Here is a 23,525-nt window from a genome sequence, read left to right on the forward strand (position 1 = left end):
AAGAAGACTTAGCCACCGCAATGGCTAATATTGACGAGATCCCCATGGGGGAGTGGAAGAAAAGGATGCGTGATGACACCGGCCCAGGACTTGTGCAACCCGCAATCCCCGCTACCGCTACGTTCGAACTAAAGGGCCATATTCTCGCTCAACTCAAGGAAATACCATTTCATGGGAGAGATCATGAAGACGCCTATAAGCACTTAGATGAAGTAAATGACGTGGCGGATTACTTCAATGTACCTAATGTGCCCCGCGAGGTCCAGCTGCTACGCATGCTTCCTGTCACGTTCAAAGGAGCTGCAAAGGATTGGTTGAAGTCACTCCCTCCCGGATCAGTTACTACATGGGCCAAAATGAAAGAAGAGTTCATAGATCACTTCTGCCCACCTTCCAAAATAGCCAAGCTAAAGAAAGCCATTGCCAACTTCGAGCAACAACCCGGCGAATCCCTATATGAAGCTTGGGAAAGATACAAGAGCCTACTTCGAAATTGCCCTCACCACGATCTCAATAGCCAACAAGAGGTCTCTATCTTTTATGATGGAGTGAATGTCACCACGAGGCAACTACTCGATTCACAAGGCCCACTCACTCGAAAGATACCTCGAGAAATAAAGGAGTTAATTGAAGAATTCTCTAGGCACTCTAGAGAATACCACAACCCGAGGAATGAAGTGAGTCGCGGAGCAGTAAATTCGGTAAACGATGGTATGGCGGCGGTGATAGCGAAGCTCGATAGCCTAGACCGAAGAATGACGAAAATGGATCAAACGATCCATGCTATTAGAGTTGGATGTGAAAATTGTGGCGGTCCCCATCTTACCAAGGAATGTGATCGAGATTAGAATGGAAATAAGAAAGCTCATGTATGCTACTCCAGCGGCGATAGATATGATGAAGACTGGAGGAAACCGAAGAAGGAGTGGCTCCCATACGAAGAGTACAGGAAGGCTAAGGAAGAAAAATATAAGCAGAGGGAGAGGGGTTATTATCAAAAGGAAGAACCGGTGACGGACAAGAAGACGAACTTAGAAGACATACTTACAAAATTCATAAGCGCGTCCGAGAAAAGGCATAATGATCATGATGTGGCAATGCAAGAAACCAGAAACATGTTGAAGAATCAGCAAGCCTCTATTCTCAACATAGAGAAACAGCTGGGCCAACTTGCACATCAAGTAAACGAAAGAAGACCGGGCCAACTTCCGAGCGACACCCAACCCAATCCAAGGAACGAGAACGTGAGCGTTATAACCTCCAGCGGTGAAGAAGAATTGGCAGAAACACTAAGGGTTTCCAAAGGGAAGGCAGAAAAGGAAGAAGAACCAGAACGAGAAGAACTCGATCCGACTCGCCGAGTCACCAAAATGGACTCGACGAGTCCAGTCGGGAATGATAAAAAAGCCAGTTTTCTGAAGCCATACAATCCCCCTTTGCCATACCCATCCAGAGCCATTCCTTCAGAAAAAGTTCAAGCCTATAGAACCTTCATGGAGCATGTTAAAGCCTTACAAGTCAATATGCCATTCGTGGACACAATGCTCCAAACTCCCAAATACTTTAACTTGCTTAAGGGCCTGTTTGCTGCTAGGAAAGATCTTGCTGAAGTCGCAGAGATATTAATGAGTGAGCTGCCTGAGAAGAAGGGTGATCCGGGGAATATAGTAATTCCGTGCCAATTTGGCAATAATGTTTCTACACGAGCTTTGGCTGATTCAGGGGCAAGCATTAATTTGATGCCCTATTCATTCTTTAAGAAGCTAAATTTACCAGCACCAAAGCTGGTAAATATGAGAATCCATTTGGCAAATAAAACAATTATTCATCCACAAGGCATATGTGAAAATCTCCTTATCAAAGTAGACAAGTTTATCTTCCCAGTAGACTTCGTGGTGGTGGAGATGAAAGAAGACCCCGAAATACCAATTATTTTAGGAAGAACATTCTTAAACACCGCATGTGCCCTAATTGACATATCCGAGTCTACTTTGACATTAAGAGTGGGTGATGAGTCGGTGATGTTTAAAGCTAATCCAGAGATCAAGCAAGAAGAAGAAAAGCGAGAAGAAATCTCATTTATCCAATTAGATGATGAGGTATTGCAAAAAGAGCTTGATATTTTATTAGAAGAAGACCCAAGTAAGTTCACGCTACACTCAGAAGGAGTTTCAGATGCTGACAAAGACTTGGAGGAGCTAGAAAAGCTACTGGAAGGAGCCGACTCAGACAACGATCCAGAATTGATGGAACCCGACCCGACTCGCCGAGTCGACATAATGGACTCGACGAGTCCAGTCGATTTGGAGAAAAACTTGACCCAAGCTGATTTGTTTGTTGACAGTTCTTCACATACCATGGATTCAGTTACTGTTAGTGATTCTTTGGAAGAACGATCGGCAGAAGAAGGAATGGAGGTCCAACACGCCAACGTGGCATGCCTTGATACGATGCCATTTGGAAAAGAGTCGAGCACAAAAGAGGATGAAGCCATAAATGGAAGCGGAGCGGAAGCTGATCCCCAATTCACCACTAAACCTAGAGCACGGACCAATATGAAGTATGAAGTTATCAAATTTAAAGAAAAGGAGGTTCAAGAGTTGGTGAAAAAGCATGGTTTGAAAAAGAAGAAGAGGAAAAGAGAGGCCCAACCAGCTGAGGATGATACAGCGAAAAAGAGAAGAGACGAATTGAAAAGGGCTTACAAGAAAAAGATTCACGCCTACAAGACTAAGTATAAACCGCAAAAAGTACGGCGCACATTCCCGATGCTTGAAGGCGACGAAACGTAAATGGGAAGGAGTCTAGCTAATGACTCCTCAAAAAGAAGCGCTTGGCGGGAGGCAACCCGTCGTTAGAGTTTGCTTTCTTTTACTCTTTAGTTTTTTTTTTTTTCAATTATTGTTTTTGTTTTGTGTTTCAATGTTAATCTTCCAAATCATCGAACTTGTCTGCTTAAGGGAGCGCCTAGCTTAAGAGTGGGGTGAGAATATTTTGAATAAATAACAAAATTTCAAAAATTAGAAATGTTTTACAAACGACTCGCCGAGTCTGACCCTGACTCGACGAGTACATACTGATCTCAGAAAAAATTTTAACTGCTCGCTGGGACTCGCCGAGTCTGACCCTGACTCGACGATATTATTTTGTTTAATAGTTGTTTGCTTTAGTTATTTTCAGGATTGCATTTTGATTGCTTAGGATGAGGTAAAGCATGGTTGTTTTTACGTGTGAGAGCGAGTCAAGGAAGCGAGTTTTTAACGTCGAAGTGTCAAGTCCGGTCTTAGGAGTGTGAGCGATTGAGTCTGCATGTGAGGAAGCGTTAATGAAGTTGTTAGGGACTCAAACAGTTGCCACATACCTAGATTTTACATTCAGGCGCCAACTCGTCGAGTGCACTAAGCTGACTCGACGAGTCGCTTTGTATTTCCAGATATTTTCAGAATGCGCGCTGCTACTCGGCGAGTCCATCAACAGACTCGACGAGTCGATCATTTTTTGAGCTGAATGACTGCTGATTTGGTGCTACTACTTATACCACTTGCATCCTTCTACTTCCATATCCATTCTTGAAGATCTTATGCCGATTTTCGCATATTTAGAGCGACCTACACGAGACATGGATGAGATTGTTCCCATGTATGAAGTTTATTGAAGATGGAGCTTAAATGAGAGTGATCAACCTATCCACTGCTATCCCAGGGGAGTTTGTTCCAATTCCCTCTTTATTTTTATGTTTCTATGCATAATATGCAATGAGGGCATTGCATCACATAAGTGTGGGGTAGGGGGTTGGTTACATAATAGTCAATTTTCAAAAATTTTGCATACCAAAAGGATTATTTAGGATCTAATTTAGAAAATTTTGGTAAGAAAATAGGATTTCATGTTAGAATTGTGTTAATAATTGCATGACAACCCAAATGTTTAGTTGAGCCTATATACGTTCTAGTGCATTTGTGGCTTCCTTATTTCAGTGAAATCATGAGACAAAAACACGACCTTGCTCAGCCTGAGGGATGCAATATGTTTAGCAGCCTAAACCTGAAATGTATCCAGGAAGATTTTTATCATTAGCTAATAAAGGTTGAGATTGAGCGCCCCTGCTTAAGCATGTAGGTTTTGAGTGGAAAAAGTGAGGTACAAATAAAAAAAAAAAGAGAGAATTACAAGAAAAAATTTGAAGAGTTTTTGGAGCAATTAAAGTAAAGATTTGAAGATTGAAAATTCTGAAGAAATCCAAAAAGTTGAAGATACCAAAAATCAAACAACAAAGGTGGTGAATTCAAAGTTATCTAAGATCAAATTATCAAGCAAGTGAAGAATTCCAAAGAGCTTCAAAGTGGTATCGAAAAGTTGTAATTCTAGATTATGTATGCTTGGGTTGCTCAATTAAAAATACCTTGAGGTTAAAGAGGTTTTCTGAGGATGGATTCGGAGGGTTGCATAAAATGAGCATAGTTCGGGGTGAGTGGGCGAATGTTTATGAGGATTGTGAGTATTTGAAGTATGGGGGGTATTTAGGAATTTTAGACACAAATGCATGCGTTGCGGTCTTGGCATAATGGCTGGGTTGGATTGGAGTTATTATATGTGATTTTAATGTGTTAAAATTCAGTTTTGCTTGAGGGCAAGCAAAAGACAAGTGTGGGGTATTTTGATATGTGCATATTTAGTGTGTATTAAGTGTAGTTTATTATTCATATATTAGCTAAATTGTTGCATATTATGGATAAAAGGTACTTAAAAGTGTTAAATTGTGTTTTTCAGTCCAAAGATGAAGCTCGGAATCGAAAGGAAGCAAGAGAAGCGGTTAAGAGCTCAAGAGTGGAAAGAAGAAAGAAAACAACCAAAAAAGGCTTCTACTCGTCGAGTTGTCTCTTGACTCGACGAGTCCGGTCGCGGATTCAGAAAGATAAACATTCGGAAGTCAAGACAGTTATCAGGTTACGACTAATGTGAGAGGGACTCGACGAGTCACCATATGACTCGACGAGTCGGTATGCATATATAAAGATAACTCTATAATGCGAAAAGGAGAGAATTCTGGGAAGTTTCAGAAGTGTTAAGCTGCAAATAAGAAGCCAGAAGAACCCTAGAAGTCAACCAAAGAAGCTAGAATCCAATTCCGGGAGTAATTAAGGCGTAATTTCATCATTCTACTTAATTCTTTTGTTTTATCAATATGATTAAGCAACTTGAACTTATTTGTTTGCTGTTATTCACCTTAGTTATGAACTAATTTCTTTATACTTTTGTTTGGGGATACAAAGTTGACAATATGGTTTGATTGATTGGTAGGATTAATTCTAAGTTGGTGATTAATTGTTATTTTAGCTTGCTAAAGAACCTTGTGTATGAATGATAGTTTATTTTCTGTTAATAGGAAGATAGTTAATTAGCATGAACATCTATTAATTATCAACCTCATATGATAAGTGACCACTATGTCATATGTCTAGGATTAATGAATATGAAACTAGGATTAATAAGTAAATTGAGTAAATTCATGTGCAAGCTTGTAAGATGACTATTGAACAAGAGGTTAATTGAAAATAACAATTTAATTAACTATTGCAAGTCTAACTTAACCCGAATAATTAATCTAGTAAATATAATTAAGTTAAGCAATTGGCCACTGTTTGAATTAGTTTATTTGCTAAGGATTAGGGTAGTGAACACAACTTAATCACTTGAATCGGTAACCAACGAAAGAATTAATCCATTGCACTATTACCTTAAAAGCAACCATAAAGTTAACCGAGTTGAACTAAACAGAAGTTTCTTTCCCATTATTGAATCTAGTTAATTTGTTCTTTTCTAGCCTTGCATTAGTTTTGTTTAGTAAGTTTCTAGTCTTGTAAAACTAGAGAAAAACTCTTATTTGTTAAAGTAATTTAGATAGAATTAGTTTTTAATTTAATTTGCCGTTCCCTGAGTTCGATACCCTGCTTATTTAGCTATACCACAATTGATAGGTTCACTGCCTTTTGTGTGTTATTTGATAATTAAAGTAGGATTAAAACTAAGTGAGTTTTACACGCATCAGTCATCTCGTCAACCAGGAGGGGATTTTGGTCGATCCGGCCAAAATCGAGGCGGTTATGCGGTGGGATATTCTAAAATCTCCCTCAGATATTAGGAGTTTTCTAGGATTGGCAGGGTACTACCGGAGGTTCATACGGGATTTCTCCAAGATTGCGGTACCCCTCACTCGTCTGACGAGGAAGGGGACGGATTTCCGGTGGGGCCCCGAGCAGCAGAGGGTGTTTGAGACCCTCCGTCAGCGTTTGTGTGGGGCACCAGTCTTGACACTCCCGGAGGGAGTTGAGGATTTTTTGGTGTTCTGTGATGCATCCATCACAGGTTTAGGGGTGGTCCTCATGCAGAGAGGGCGAGTGATAGCTTACGCATCGTGGCAGTTGAAGCCGCATGAGACGAGATAACCTACGTATGACTTAGAGTTGGGGTGGTGGTGTTCGCCCTCAATATATGGAGACATTACCTCTATGGGGTCCAATGTACCATCTACACGAATCACAAGAGCTTGAGACATATCATGGATCAGCCAAATCTGAGCATGAGGCAGCGCAAGTGGCTGGATGTAGTCAAGGACTACGATTGCGAGATCCTTTACCATCATGGTAAAGCGAATGTGGTTGCGGATGCCTTGAGCCGCAAGTCAGTTGGGTCTTCCACCCCCACGGTATGTATGAGGATATCGGTGGATTCTCCACTTGTGAGTTTGATCAGAGATGCCCAGGTAGAGGGCATGCGACCGGAGAATTGGTAGCCGGAGAGGATCAAGGGTGAGAATACCCGGTTTGTGCAGGATAGTCGGGGACTATTGACCCGATGTGGTCCGATTTGGGTTCCGATGTCTGGTGGGGTTAAACAGACGGTTATGGAGGAGGCTCATAAGTCTCATTTCTCTATTCACCTAGGGGCCACCAAGATGTACCAGGATTTGAGTTTGAGCTATTGGTGGCCGTGCATGAAGCAAGAGATCGCTTGGTACATCGAGAGATGCTTGACCTGTAGGATGGTCAAGGTCGAGCATCAGAGGCCGCATGGAAAGCTGCAGCCTCTAGAGATTCCCATGTGGAAGTGGGAGCAGATCACGATGGATTTTATTACCAAGTTTCCGAGGACGGCGAAGGGGTTCGATGCTATATGGGTCATCAGGATCGAATGACCAAGAGTGCCCATTTCTTGGCTATACGGGAGAGCTCATCTGCCGAGAAATTGGCCGAAGTGTACGTTCGCGAGATCGTGTCTCGCCATGGGATTCCCGTTTCCATTATCTCTGATCGGGATGTCAGGTTTACCTCCCGCTTCTGGCAAAAGTTTCACGAGGAGCTGGGCATGCGGTTGCACTTCAGCACAATATTCCACCCGCAGTCAGACAGCCAGAGCGAGCAGACTATTCAGACCCTCGAGGACATGTTGAGGGTGTATGTCATAGATTTCGGTGGGAGTTGGAAATCTCACCTACTGCTTGCGGAGTTCGCCTACAACAACAACTATCATTCTAGCCTTGGCGCCCTGCCTTTCGAGTTGTTGTACGGGCGGAGATGTCGCACCCCGGTTTGTTGGGGTGAGGTTGGGCACAGGGTGATGGGTAGGACGAAGGTGGTCTTGCAGACTACCGAGAAGATTCAGCAGATTAGGCAGCGGCTGCAGACCGCTCAGAGTCGGCAGAAGAGTTACGCCGACCGGTGTCGCTCTGAGTTAGAGTTTCAGGTCGGTGACATGGTACTCCTGAAGGTCTCGCCCTGGAAAGGCGTGATCCGCTTCAGGAGGAGGGGAAAATTGGGTCCCCGATATATTGGGCCGTTCAGGTGTGACAACCGTCAAATTCCAGTCAAGTCAAAGTCAACCGTCAAATTGGGTCCCCGGTATATTGGGCCGTTCAAGTGTGACAACCGTCAAATCGGGAAACAAACTGTTAGATAATAAGTACATTGTTCCATGTATTTGTCAAGCTGATATCTTGAGAACAGAGGAGTATATGATCCCTATTCTAAAGGATGCGTCACTGACTGGGTCAGAGTTGACACCGACTTTTGGAAGCTTACGATTGCTAAGTCGGATCCTGAAGCCACATAGGCAGCTATAGTTATTAGACTCATCCAGGTAGGAGACTGTTGGATTTGGTGTCTAATCCCATAACTATAATTTGTATGTACTTGACCCGATAGTAGCATGATCCTTTTGGGTTGCCTTCACCAATGCAATTTGATATGATGGTTTTATGAGAATAAGGTTATTTACGATTTATTAATATATTATAAGTATAATATATTAATATGGTTATTTAATTAGTATTGTTCAAGAATTAATTTGGAATTAATTTTGTGGTCAAAAGAGACTAATTAAATATGGAAGGATTGATTATGTAATTCAATGATACTTATAGTATGGGCTAAGTGATCCATGATTATGTAAGTGGGCTAAACCAATAATATAACCCATAGATAGTCCATGGAAGTTAAACCCATGGATCATAGGAATGTGGAAAGTCATGGATCATTAGGGTTTTCAAAGTGTAACCCTAGCACTTGCCACAACTATAAATAGCCCCCTCCATGCACCAAAATCGGTTGCACCTTCAATAGAGACAAGTAACTTATTCTCTTAGAACTTTCTTTTGCATATTGGTGTTTGTGAACCATTAGAGGCATCACACTTAAGGTGTTCAAGCTTTCAAAGGTCAAGAAACTATACCCTACTCAAGAGGTAAGCATCCTAACCAAAGTTTTGTTATATAGCTTCAATTGTATACTAGTTAGGGTGAATGCTTTGGAAATAGAAAATGCATGTATAATTAGAGAAAACATAGATCCAAAGCATTTAGGGTTGCATTTGCACTTAGGAAGTGTTATAGTGCTCAAAACCCAACAATTTTAACTAGTAATGTTACAGAAAAGATAATATACACGATTAAGATGAGTACATTACCGTAGAGATGTTATCCACTATTATGAAATTGTACTTTGATATATGATTTTTCAAATTTATTGTGATAATATATATATATATATATATATATATATATATATATATATATATATATATATATATATATATATATATATATATATACACACACTTGCTTGAAGTACTATATGGATTTGATGATGTATTCATTCATTCCATGCTTTGAGAAAAAACAATTTGATTTTATTAATGTTTTCACAATGAAGTTTGAGTTTTTAAATCAGTATCATGTGCATTCATTTCATTGGGTGGGTTGAGACTTGTGTAGTCTAGATAATGAAGTAGAAAGGAACAAACTCAACAAAGTAACAAAGTGGTAAATTACATTCTAGAATTCATTCATGTGTGTTCGGCCTTTTATAACCTTCACATGGTTCATGTGTGATGGTTTATATGTAACCTAGTTTAACAAAATAACGAAGTGGAGATCTCTATTTAGTCAATAGCCATATTTTCTTTCCTCTGATTTACTTTAACACCCCGATTGTTAGGGAATTTTAGATTTAATTAGATTAGAAATAATTAATTTAGAAGTTCAAGATTAATTAAAATAAATATGGAGTAAAATATTCAAATTACATTTGTTCATTGGTTTTAAAAATAGTTTTTTTAATTGTATTGTTGTTAATCTTTTCGATCTAGTTATTTTGTTAGCTAACCAAGTTGTACATATGTGAGTTTATGATTATATTACTGTTTAACATAAATAATCAACTATTGAATATTTAGACTTATAATATATATCGCGCTTCACTTCACTTCAAATATAAAATAGGTATAACTATTAGAATTGTGACATACAACTCAAATGTTTTTTTATTAAACTACACATGGAAAATGATAAAAAAGAACAAACGAAGTACTTAATGAAGGTTGCATATTCATTATTCCACCGGTGTTCCCATAGCGTGCATGTACATTATCCCTTCCTTTCAGAGGGTCAACTGATTTAAGTCTTTTATCTTTTATCTTTTATCATTTATCAATTGTTTTAATTTGACTTTACACATTTTTATAATTTAAAAAATGTTTTAATATATTTTCATTAACACCTCTCAATCAACCGGTTCAAGAAACGGTGACCCCACCCAGTAATCACGGCTCCAGCAAATGACTTGTGAACTTGTAATTTTCCATTATCCATTTTTTTATCATATTCCAATTTCGCCTCCACCAAACCACCTTACACACTTTCCGTTGACCAACTCTCACCACCTTTTTTCACCTATTTAAACACCACCCACCACCACCAAAACACCACCATCCCCCAATGGATCACAGTTTCAACACCTCCACCCCAAATGATGACGATTTCTATGCTGAACTCACAAGACAGATATTGCTTCTTACAGACGAAGATGATGATGTTCAAGCGAAGAAAAAGGGTGGCCGGAGGCTTCACCGGAGACCAGTCGGTGGTTGGTGGTCAGTAATGCCGGGAAATTATTTTTTCAGTTGGTCGGAAAGTGGGGAGGTTGAGGTTCCTGGTTGGATGGAGAGGTTGTGGGCGGCAAACGGTGGTGGTGGCACCGGAGTGTTCATACCTCGTGGCGGCGTACACCGATCAAGAAAAAGACATAACAAACCACGGAAGAATCTTGAATCATCAATAGCTTCATAGGACTCGTGTACTTGTATCAAGACCATGCACTATGTTTTAAATGACATAAATGCCCTTGTACTATATATAGGCCATCGAATATATGAGGTTATTTTTGTCATTTTCTTATAAATCTAACTTCATACAATTTCCCTCCATGTTAAACAGGATAATGAGTCGGTTTCAGGGTATTTTTCTCATTTTCAAATTGCCTAGTCCCTAAACTTTGGCTCTTTGGTCAACTTGACCCCCTCATCCAAAAATCCTTACACTTTGTAAAAGATGCTACAATTTCGTCAATAAACGCAAAATAGCGAAAAGGTAAATCGTTTCTCCAAAGCCATAATCAACAAATCAAGAGCAATATAAGCTTTCACAACTTGTAATTCCTACAATGAAAGTTGTACATTGCTCTGGATTTATCAATTTAAACTCTGAAACAAAACGACTAACTTATCATAATATACAACATCAAAGATCAAAGATCCTATAAAATCCCAAATCAAACTAACCATACTTCTAAAACTAACCAAGTATACAACCACCCTAAAATTTTCAGCTGTTTTTCAACTTTTCAATCCGTTGACCATACTTTGACCAAACTTCAATCCTTCGGTCTTGCTAACCACAAAGAACTCAACGCACGAAGCCTCGACATATAATCATTAATTACCAAAAGTGCCCTTGCAGCTTGCCTTGTTGTCAATATCCGATGCAATTGTTGCAACGTTTGTTGTCTCAATAAATCAGCCTACCAAAAGATTTAACATTTTTTTTTAAAAAAATTCTCATTATTTTCGATAGGTGTATATAATTCGTATTACCTGATGAAGAAAGTTTTCAAGTGTTCCAAGCTTTCCCATAGCCATAGCCATTTGACCCATGTAATCAACAGATCCACCAGAGGTTGAAGAAAGAGTGTCAACAAGTGATTGTTGCCATGCTTCCATACCTTGAGATAAAGCATCTTCAGCTTGTTGTGAAGATTGTTGTAAATTACATATCCCCATTAACTGTTGATCTGTTAATGGCTCCAAATGGCTCCCGAGTATCTATTCAAAAACAAAAAGTCAAAATAAATTGGGATCGAAGAAAGTCAAAGTGTTGGACAAACCTTGAGAAGCTCTGATGATCGAAAACCACCAATCCACATGAAACAACGTTCAGCTGGTGACTTCCACATCCCGGAAAGTAGGTGAAACACATCGGATTTTGCAGCTATGGATTTGAGTCTGAAGATTTCATCGTAATGTGACATGATTGCATCAACAAGCACACGAAGCTCGTTGTCGTTTGCATGAGTGTTGAATGCTGATCTCACATCGTTGATTAGTCTTTGATGATCTTCTAACCATCTTGCATAATCCATGTCGAAAGCTAATGCTCCTGTTGATTAACATGTTTTTCATGAAATTGATCGAATTTTGATTTTGGGGAATTTTAGGGTTGATTAGTGATATTACCATTTGAACCAAGTAGATGGCTTTGATCTCCACTGGCAATTAACATACCCTGTTGGCGAGCTTGTTTAAGCTCATGTTCAAGTTGTGTAAGCTTGAGTCGACTGTTTTCAAGTTGCTGAACATATGCCTGTGATGATTATGGAGATTATTTAGGCAAATCATCGAACATGTAGTGTGCGTAGGAAAGAAGGTGTAATAAGGTTAATACTTTTTTTCTCAATCGACTTTTCCTAGCTGCTTCTCGATTCTGAGCTAGTCTTCGAAGTATCTGATTCATGAGATTATAGAACAGTGTAAGGTTTTTTATGGAATGATTTAGAGAAGATGACGATGATGGTGGTTTTGAATTTTGAATTTTGAAACCTTTTGGTCTCCGATTTTTCCCATTGATCCTTCCATTGAATCTTGTCCTCCATGTTGAAGACTGTTAAACTACAGAGAACGAAGGAACTATTCATCATCTTCTATTCATAATTAAAATGGTTGAAATGATTAAAGAAAAAGACAAAAGATTTACAGAAAAAGACAATCGCTTGAAGCGCAGGAAAGTAAATGAAGGGAGATATTAGATATAGAGATAAAGACCTGATTTTTATCATCAGTGTCGATATCAGTAGAAGTGTCAGTTTGTTGGCTGTTATCTGCAATGCCAGACTCTCCCCAATTCTCAAAGTGCCCTTTTCCAATACCACCGCCACCACCACCGCTTCCGCCGCCGCTAACCACCATTGTTTTATGGTGATGCTGCATCATGAACTGGCCTGTATCCACCCCTGTCCCTATTGAACTCATCTCTGTAGTGGACCCAAAGTTCTAAACAAGTAAGAACACCAACAAACAAGATTCAGCTTCCCAACGAACCCACATGAGAAATCGCACAAGAGCACAAAAAAAATGTATTTTTCGATGCACCCACATGATAAAAATCATACAAACATACAAAAAATCATGATACCCATGGCTACTTACCATGTGATGTGCCCGAAACTGTAAGCCATTAGAAACAACACCTCCATTTCCATTTCCTGCTCTTATTTCATTATATATCGAACCTAACAAACCCCAAAAACGATTTCAAAGTTATTATTTCTAGAAAGAAACAGAGAAAGGGATAACATATACATACTTCTGCTTAAATCAACAGCATCCTCTTGATGAAAGGCAGATGAGTGTTGAAGCTCTCCAAGATCCGTAAAACGCGTGTCTGTTCTTCCATTTTCATCTCCTCTGTTTTTCATCAATAACCCACCACCATTATCGTTATCACGATCGAGAAATGATTAAAAAACAAGAAATGAAGCTGAGAAAGTGTACCTAATGTAGAATGGAGAATGGCAATACAAGTCGGAAGACGAAAGAGGATGAGGAGTAACAGCAACAGAAGGTGGATGTGTTGGTGGTGTTGTTCTGAAGCTTTGCATTTCTTGAGGTGAAAGTGAATAACAATGGCGGAAAATGGAAAATCTTTGGAAGGTAAAAGTATATGATCTTTTCAGTGGTATCAGTATGAGAAGATAGCGAATCAGTAGTACGGTAGCCTTTTCCAATTACACCCAAAATAATAGTCCATCGTCAGAAGTTTTTGTCATTATTGCATATTCTGACCCTATCACTCTCTCTTCTCTCTTCTTTTTCTCTTTCCCCCAAGTTTTTGAGCATTTTAGTCTCCCGATACACCAGCAGAAAACACAGTCATCCTAATTGCGTAAACGCACCTTTTCTCCATCATTCAACCCTCGCGCGCGTGGCGTGTCTCTATTTATGAGACCCCGATTTGCTTCGATTGTTTGGACCCACGTAAGCGCACGGATGCCACAAGGATTTTGTTAATATTGGAGAGGGTTTTGTTTTTGTTTGGGTTTGAGTTTGTGGGGTTTTGAAATTAAAATGTGTATTTTTGAGAAAATGAGATGTTGAAAAGAAGATTTTGACATAAAGTGAAAGGCTTTCGGACAGAGGTAACGGAGCCAGTTCATCTCTTCTGTTTTTTTTTTTTTTTGAGCTTGGTTTCCGTCTAATCAATCCATGTTGAAAGTATTTATTTGATTAGATATATTTTGGGATTTGCTTTTTTATTCTAAAAAAGAATTTCACTAGGCGGCTTTGTATGATTTGAATTTTAATGGCTAAAAATTAGATAAGTTTAGGTTATATGGTGGGGGCGTGCAAGGTATCTTTTTTTATGAGTCGATGTTGTATAAATAGGGTGTCAATTGTGTCGGGTTTGGATTTACAAGTTAGAATGTATCAACTTGTATATTTGTTTGTGTCGCGGGTTGGCAGGTTGCAAACATTAATCCGTATACGGTCCGTTTAATTATATGGGTTAGCGGGTTGGTGGGTTAATCTATGAACTCATATATTATTTGTGTAATAGTGAGGGTTAGTTGATTTAAAACATGTTATATGCAGGCCCGTCCCAGAGAGTGAGCGATAAGGATGACCGTCCAGAGCCCATCTTTTAAAGGTGTCAAATTTTTTTTATGGAAATTATTATATTTAGAAGATAGTAAAAGTAATTTTTTTTTAATTATTAAGTTATTATAAAGAACTTGATGACATTTGTGTATTTTAAGGGCTTTTTTTTTTCTTTCATCCTGGACCCAAAATATGTTTGGAACGCCTTTGGTTATACGCATAGGTTGATAAGCATAGTCACATAACTTAAATCTAATATATTAAACGGTGAACCACCTTCACGTAGTTTGCTATAAAATGGTAATACACTTTAAAATTTTGAAAATAAAAAATATATATACGGGTTGGCGGGTTGACCCGTGAACCCAATTACTAACCCGAACATGACATGTTTATTTGGCGGGTTGATCGGTTGACAGGTCCAAAATCTCAACCCAAACCAATTTATTTTCGTGTCAGTTTCGTGTCGTATTGTGAGTTGTGTCAAGAGTTGTTACCAATAGTCATAGGGGCCAAAAAAAAACTTAGATACAAGTATATATAGGTTTGACTTTAATGTAATAAATGTACCTATCTTTTTAGGCGTTGCAGGGTATAAACAAGAAGTTGAAAAAGTTAGACCTTTTTAGGTACGTGGTCTTCTAAAAAGAAAACAGTCTCCGAAAGCTAATATATGAGCATGGTCTGCATGACGCAAACAAAAGATGATAAGAAGATTCGCAGACAAAAAACAAACACCGCCTAAATGAAGGACCACCTTCGGGGGATATTTCTCTAAACAAGAATACTTATTTAAAAATGAAATGAAAATGAAATAGTTATGTAACATCCCAAAATCCAAGACCAAAATTTCCATTTTTAATTTAATAATTCATAAAATAGGTTATTAAAAACATCATCAAGGTTATCTCATATCATAAAATTCCACAAGTCATATGTCTCAAAAACATGTCATAGGATAATAATGCCAGATTACAAATCTCAAGAATATCATAATGCGGAAAATCGTGGTGTGATGCGTTGTAGTCATGTCGGCTCATTTCCCTTCGAAGAAGAAGTACCTGAAACCAAAACTATAAACCGTAAGCACGAAGCTTAGCGGGTTCCCCCATCATACCGCATACCATACAATACACATATTGCCTAGCATATCCGGGTGCTAGCCTACCCCTTCAGTCTCTTTCAACTGGTAACTACCCAGCATACAAGGGTGTTAGCCTACCCCTCCGGTCCTTTCGACTAGTAACAGGGACTATTTCACCCCAACTACTACCATATATCATTATAGTACATAAACACATAAGTTACATACTTCCTATCATATCAGGGTGCTGGCCTAACCCTTCGGTCCTTTCGACCGGTAACGGGGACTATTTCACCCTTCCTACCACTATCACATAATATCATAGCATACTAGCACATAAAGCATAACAGATAGTGGCATACTAGATAATTCTCACAAAGACAATACCTCGGTTAGCAGATCTAGTTGATACGCAACCCAGCCTACCCGGGCCAATACCTTGACGGACTAATGTATATGCGTCCCAACTTGCTCCGCTTCCTGAACCGGATGACACCTTTCCAAGGTGACACCTTCAGGAGGACCATGTCTCCTACCTGAAACTCCAAGTTTGATCAACGTCGGTCGGTGTAGCTCTTTTGCTGACTCTAGGCCATCTGGAGTCTACTCTGGACATGTTGGATCTTCTCTATTGTCTTGAGTACCACTTTGGTACTCCGTATGACCCTCTGTCCAACCTCAGTCCAACATATTGGGGTTCTGCACTTCCTCCAATATAGCATACCTAATAGAGGACGGTCGATGTTGGTGTAGTAGTTATTATTGTAGGAAAACTCTGCCAAGGGAATGTAGGTATCCAAGCTACCACCAAAGTCTAGAACGCACGCCTGCAGCATATCCTCCAAGGTCTAGATGGTCCGTTCGCTCTGACAATCGGTCTTCGGGTGAAAATTCGTGCTGAAGTGCAAACGAATACCCAACTCATCATGAAAATTCTTCCAAAATTTGGAAGTGAACCATACACTCGGTCGGAAATCATAGAAACTAGCACCCCGTGACGAGCTACTACCTCTCTGATGTAGATGTCGGCCAGCTTCTCGGCTAAAATACTCTCCTGAATCGGAATGAAATGGGCACTTTTGGTCAACCGATCCACGATGACCCAAATCGAATCCACTCCTCGTGTGATCCTGGGAAGCTTCGTGATGAAATCCATAGTAATATCCTCCCATTTCCACACAGGGATATCCAACAATTGCGTCTTACCATGAGGTCTATGGTGTTCGGCATTAACCTTCCTGCAGGCCAAGCACCTCTCAACATACCAGGCTACATTTTGTTTCATGTAAGGCCACCAGTAATCAGGACGAAGATCTCTATAGATCTTCGTTGCCCCAAGATGGATAAAGAACTTGGATTTGTGCACCTCCTCCATTAGAACCCGGTACACATCTCCATGATATGGAAGCCACACTCTATAGTGGAGTGTCAATATCTTGCGGCTATTATAGTTAAAGAAGGAAATCTGACCCATGATACGATCACTTTTCCGGTGTTCCTCCTTCATAGCCTCCTGTTGGGCTTCCCAAATCTGCTCCAAGAGCAGAGTCACTACTGTCATCCTAGGCAATTATCTCTGATCAGGACTGCGAATTCCTTGCGGCTAAGTGCAACGACCACAACATTGGCCTTCCCTGGGTGGTAGAGGATCTCGCAGTCATTATCCTTCACCACATCCAACCATCGCCGCTATCTCATGTTTAGATTTGGCTAATCCATTAGATACCTCAGGCTCTTGTGGTCCGTGTATAAGGTACAACGGACCCCATAGAGGTAGTGTCACCAAATCTTGAGGGCGAAAACAACTGCCCCCAACTCTAGGTCGTGTGTCGGGTAGTTCACATCGTGAGGCTTCAACTGCCTCGAGGCGTAGGCGATGACATGCCCTCTCTGCATCAACACTGCGCCCAAACCCGAGATGTACGCATCATAGTATACCAAAAAATCATCAACGCCCTCTGGCAGCGCTAAGATCGGTGCCTCACACAACCTTTGCCTTAAAGTCTCGAACGTTGCATGTTGTGTGAGTCCCTAATTTGCCTGTGTATCAATCAAATCCGTTTAATGGTGCAGAATCTCAATCAAACTGATGATGTCAGATCAAATAGAAAAGAATGAGAAGAAGAATATTATGAATCTTGAATGTATTGATAATATGAATTAAGTTCCTTACACAAAAGATTCACCCACACACGATGCTCCCTGGCCGTAAACTCCTTAGGGTTCATCAATCTCTACTCCTCACCCTAACACCTCTATTTATACTTGGAATATGGGCCGGATAACACATGGGCTGTAAATGAGTTTACGGTCGTAAGGTGTTTACGCCCGTAAACTCAGCCGTAAACTAGACCATAAATTCATAAATATTACAGAAAAATACAATTGCCCAGAAAAGTAAAGTATAAACCATATTTTGACCCAACAATCTCCCCCTTGGTTTATAGCTTTCTTTTCTTAATGACCCAACAAGCTCCCTCTAAAAGGTAGCTAGCTCTTCTTGTCAATCTTCAATGAGAGCTTGGCTTCAGCTTTATCCTTCGATTTCTTCATAGCATCAGGATGAACATATGAATCTTCAATGAATGACTTCATCTTGGGCACTTGAGGTTTTCTTCAGAATTTGGCATTGAACGCACATTGGGTGAGGAGGCTTGATGTACTGATTCTTGAAAGATAACGCTTTCAGCTTGAGAATCTTCAGAGAGAACATCAGAGAGAACAAATCTTCTGGGTCACTTCAGCAGGTACAAAGATAGTAGCAGACTGATTGAGGAAGCTTCAATGCAATTCGTCACATAATCTTCAAGTCAACTTGACCTTTCTTCTGGGGTTGAAGGATTGAATGTCGAAAGAATAATCTTCATTTCTTGCTCCTTCGAATGTGAATTCTTCGATGCTCACGGACGAGGCTTTGGCTCAGAAATCTTCAACACAAACTCTATGAGTCTTATCTATACCTGAAATCACTTTTCAAGACAAAAACAAAACTAAAAGAAAACTTAGCACAAAATTAAAACAGAAAAAAAATATTTTTGGATTTTTGATTTTTCTGAACAAGAAATAACACTATTTTTGGATTTTTAATTTTTCTTTATTTTTTAATTTTTCTAATTTTTGATTTTTTTTTCATTATTTTTAATTTTTAATTCTCCCCTAATATTTAAATTCAAAGAAACTATGACAAATTTAACAGAATTAAAAATGATATCAACTTTAAGAGTGATTTGGGATCAAAGTTTTTAGACAGCCTTATTCCACTTGTCGGTACCTTCTATCTTCACGTCTTTGTCTGGTCGATCATCGGTATTCTAGTCCACTTAAACACGAAAAATTGTGACTGATTTAGGACATACTATTTGATACAAGACAAGGTGAACTTAAGTTCCTAAAAATTATATCTGATCCTAATTCCTTAGATACTATATCTTAAGGACCATTCATCTGACGACAACCAGGGATATTGTTGTCCACGTAAATTGAGCAGCGAGATCTATAGACAATCTGTATGAGTTCAATTTTAAGTGTACTGGAACGTGTTTCCCGCTTCCTGATATGCCCCGGCCATCAAGAACTTCCAGAGTACTCCTTACAACGGTTGAGCAGACAACCATTCAGAGAGAAGATAGATTCAGAATTTAATAACTTATCACTTTAGAGGGGTTGAGAAGTAGAAAGTTGCATATGTCGTGTACCAGGTCGGATTAGAAGTCACGCAAAGGAGACAACATATGGCTAACAGATAAGAAGAATTTCATATATATAACTTGTAGAGAAATAGAGTTGCATATGTTTCAATCCAGGTCGGATCTCTTCCAATCACGCAAAGGGTGCAATATATGACTAACAGACGGAAAGAAAGAAAATGATATTCTACAGACCTAATTTATCGGAATTTACCAGTCGCCCCATCCAATCGGAATTAAGGATAGAATCCGCACATCGAGGAAAAGTTAAGCCACGGTTCCAAGTACGGGTTCAATTAATGTGACAGGTAGATTCTCATGTATATCTCCCTGCTTAACCTATCCGAACATCGTATTGTCAGGCTGAACGGATCTAACTAGGTCAAAATTTATCAAGTCTATAAATTTCCTAAGTTCAACTCTGTCTAATCAAGTCTATTTAGAATCTTTCATGCCTACCGACGCATCAAGTCAGAGCATAGACCCTTCAACTTTGGGTATGTTACGCAGACTCAGGTTGCCTGTTATCACTTGATAATATCACTTCCAAAAACATCTCCCTCAAGCACATTTCATAACCAACGTATTTTTGATTTTCTGATTTTCTAATGTTTTTGGATTTTTTTAATTTTTTAATTTTTGTTTTGTTTTTATTTCTCCCCCTAAATTTGTGCATAGGAGAGAAACGAAAGTAAATGTGCAAATTTAAACTATCCTAAAACAAAAATTAGTCTTTAAAGCGAATCTAAGTGAAGAAAAACTCAAGAGTATAGAGAAGAAAACACAAACCGTAATTCACCGATTGAATCTGCTTTCAGAAGGTTTGAGAACAGCAAGCATAATCTCAGAACAGATCCAAAAATTCTTCATATCATTAAGCACTAACCCCATGTGATCCCTTCTTTTCTTCCCTTCCCGCAAAGGACACATACTCTCAAATAATGTTCTGAGTGTTGTACAATTGAGAGATGTCCCCAATCATATGCCAGGAGAAGCCACTACCAACAAACCGAAGTGTGATGATATGCCTCCATAGGTGCTCCGACACAGAGCGGGATCAGTTGGTCTTTGGAACCCAGTCCATTTTGAAACTGGGTCGACCTTTTTCATCATTGAAAGGTACTCTCTCCAATGACATATCCTGTTTATCACAAACAGAAGATGATGAAATATTAGTGTCATTAGAAGATTTGGGAGTTTTCACCTGTGGTACCCATCTATATTTAGGTTTAACCCATTTCTTGTTCGATCTGATGGGTGTCTCGGCACTTGATTTGGAACTTGAAGCCGGCTGCCGAGATGACTTTGACCTAACTGGTCTTGGCTTCACTGGAGCATCTCTTGAACTAGACTTTTGGGCCGACATTCCCTTCTTGTTCTTGGGAGTTGGATGCTTCGCCTTGTGCGCATTCCAGTCATCATGGTTTGAACGTAACCTTGAGGGGTTTCTTTTGGAGTATCTCCCTCTTGGTGCGTTCTGCCAGCCTTGTGCATAGTAAGGAACGTATGCGCGATTTGGACAGTTTCTGGCAATGTGTCCAGGTGTTCCACAGTGAAAACAAGTCCTTTTCTTCACTGGGAAATTGTTTCTTCCTGCCCCTGGTGGCTTATCTTTTCCTTGTTTCTTATTGTTCTCACATGCACACTTGCGACAAGAAGTCTGTTGCGTTGGAATTTAAAATTAAAAGGAATTGAATTTTGGGTTAAAAGTGTCAAATTTTGAATGATGAAACTGAGAATAATAGGTTATAGTTTATATTTCGAAGGAAAGAAAGAAGGATGCGGCTAGATGAGTTGGGTAAGGCGCAGGTTTGTTTAGTGGATGTCGCAGGTTCGAAACCCAGCCACTGCAAAGTCGCCCCCTTTTTTTGTTTAAAGTTATGATGCGAGCTGCTGCTTAGCCGTGATCTGAGCCGAGCCAACTCCGAGCCAAGCCGAGGCCGAAAACTCCGACCGCAAACCTCCGGCGACTATGAACAGTTTCCGGCCGCAAACTCCGTCCGTGAACTATTTTCGACAGTAAGCTCCGGTTGTGAACTCAGAAACCCTAGCCGCCGGCCGCAAACTCCGACCAAAAACACCGATTTTTCGACTTTGAAACTCCAAAACTCGATCAAAAACCCTTTTTTATGAAAAACACGAAGAACAAACCCCCCTTATTTTTGCGAGATCTATCCAAAAACGCAAAAATATTTCGAAAATCAGATCAAATAATGCCCCAAATCTGACAAAATTGACTGATACAACCAAGCTTTGATACCAATTGTAAGTCCCTAATTTGCCTGTGTATCAATCAAATTTGTTTGATGGTGCGGAATCCCAATCAAACTGATGATGTCAGATCAAATAGAAGAGAAGGAGAAGAAGAATATTATGAATCTTGAATGTATTGATAATATGAATTAAGTTCCTTACACAAAAGATTCACCCACACACGATGCTCTCTGGCCGTAAACTCCTTAGGGTTCATCAATATCTACTCCTCACCCTAACACCTCTATTTATACTTGGAATATGGGTCGGATAACACATGGGCCGTAAATGAGTTTACGGCCGTAAGGTGTTTACGGCCGTAACCTAGACTATAAATTCATAAATATTACAGAAAAATACAATTGCCCAGAAAAGTAAAGTATAAACCATATTTTGACCCAACATGTTGTTCAGGCCCCCAATGAAAGACTACAGCCTTCTTCATCAGCCGTGTCAGGGGTACCGCTATCTTGGAGAAATCCTGAATGAATCTCTGATAATAGCCTGCTAAACCGAGGAAAGTCTGAATCTCAGATGGAGACTTCGGAACCTCCCATCTCATCACGACCTCCACTTTGGACGGGTCGAACAGAATATCATTCTGGTTGACAAGGTGCCCCAAAAATTGCACATCGCAAAACCATAACTCACAGTTGGAGAACTTGGCATACAAGCTCTCCCTCCTTAGGGTATCCAACACCTCTCGCGAATGCTCCCTGTGATGCTCCTGCGTCTTAGAGTAAAACAAGATGTCGTCAATAAATACTATCACAGACCGATCCAGCATCGGTCTGCATACACGGTTCATGAGGCCCATGAACGTGACAAGAGCATTAGTGAGCCCAAAGGACATCACCACGAACTCGTAATGACCGTAGTGAGTCTGAAAACCAGTCTTTTATACATCCTCATATCTAACTCTCATCCGGTGATATCCTGAACGTAAATCGATCTTGGAAAACCAAGATGCCCCCTGAAGCTAGTCAAAAAGATCATCAATCCTCAGGAGTGGGCAACAGTTCTTTACCATTACCTTATTTAACTCTCGGTAGTCTATGCACATCCGGCAGGACCCGTACTTCTTCTTCACAAACAAAATTAGGGCTCCCCAAGGTGAACTACTTGGCATGATAAATCCCTTGTCTAACAGCTCCTGCAGCCATGTTGATAAATCCTGCATCTCGAGAGGAGCCAACCGATATGGTGCATTGGCTATCGGCGCCGCACCAGGATCTAGTTCAATATGGAACTACACCTGTATCTTCGAGGTATTCCAGGAAACTCCTCTGGGAACACATCTGGGTAATCCCACACAACTGGAACATTGCTTACGATCGTGTTACCCTCCTCCCGCGTATCCATGACATAGGCGACATATCTTGCGCAACTTTAACGACCCGTTATTTCAAATCAATGTAATAGTATAGATCAACTTGTAATTCATTTTAAATTAATAAAGATAATTCCCGTATTATAATCAATGTAATTTAATCTTTAAAGAAGTCTTCATTTAATACTATAAGTCTATACGAATCCAAAAATATATAGAACATCTAAATCTAACTTCACGTGAAGAAGTTATGATAAATTCTATCACTATAGCCTTTATATCAAGTGGAATTTAAAATAGACTTAGATATATCTATTCGAGTCTAAATGAAAATTCTAGTACTTAGAAATACCTACGCATGAATATAAAGAACGTCAAAAACGGAGCTCGTATGCAAAAGTTATGACATACCGAAGTTTATACTGTCTAAAAGCTTAATACGTATACGAAACCCTAGCCTGACCGAGCTCACGACATGAACATATATGGCTCACGACGTGATGTAGACAATCGACACCATTCAAGACTATTATCCATGCGACAAGTCTACAGAGTGATTCATTAAAACTCACGGCGTGAGCAAGAAATTCGTCACGACGTGAGAGCCATTATGACACCTTCTGAAGCTAGAGACAAAGATGGTTGGACTACGAGTTGATCAGGACCAAGCTCACGACATATAATGGTATCT

General features: G+C 39.8%; 1 protein-coding gene across 1 annotated transcript; it reads right to left on the minus strand.

The window, feature by feature from the left end:
• Window positions 1–10,760: 10,760 nt before the first annotated feature.
• LOC145036606 (transcription factor TGA2.3-like) lies at window positions 10,761–13,890 on the minus strand. The gene is made up of 10 exons (XM_078985070.1): window positions 13,378–13,890; window positions 13,190–13,290; window positions 13,033–13,115; window positions 12,649–12,876; window positions 12,427–12,495; window positions 12,272–12,331; window positions 12,064–12,190; window positions 11,715–11,986; window positions 11,425–11,652; window positions 10,761–11,351 (listed from the first exon to the last, which is right to left on the minus strand). The coding sequence occupies exons 1-10, from the start codon at window positions 13,482–13,484 to the stop codon at window positions 11,205–11,207; spliced, it is 1,422 nt and encodes a 473-aa protein (XP_078841196.1). The 5' UTR covers window positions 13,485–13,890; the 3' UTR covers window positions 10,761–11,204.
• Between the last annotated feature and the right edge of the window lie 9,635 nt (window positions 13,891–23,525).

This window comes from Lactuca saligna, chromosome 3 (assembly GCF_052625555.1).
Source record: "Lactuca saligna cultivar CGN05327 chromosome 3, ASM5262555v1, whole genome shotgun sequence".
In the NCBI taxonomy this organism is placed as follows: domain Eukaryota; kingdom Viridiplantae; phylum Streptophyta; class Magnoliopsida; order Asterales; family Asteraceae; genus Lactuca; species Lactuca saligna.

Excerpts from the sequence above, each read along its gene's own strand:
- LOC145036606 (XM_078985070.1), bottom strand. The coding sequence starts at position 13,484 with ATGCAAAGCTTCAGAACAACACCACCAACACATCCACCTTCTGTTGCT. Across the intron at positions 13,291-13,377 it reads CATTCTCCATTCTACATTAG|AGGAGATGAAAATGGAAGAA; the intron begins GTACACTTTCTC and ends GATGAAAAACAG. Across the intron at positions 12,191-12,271 it reads AAAGTCGATTGAGAAAAAAA|GCATATGTTCAGCAACTTGA; the intron begins GTATTAACCTTA and ends TAATCATCACAG.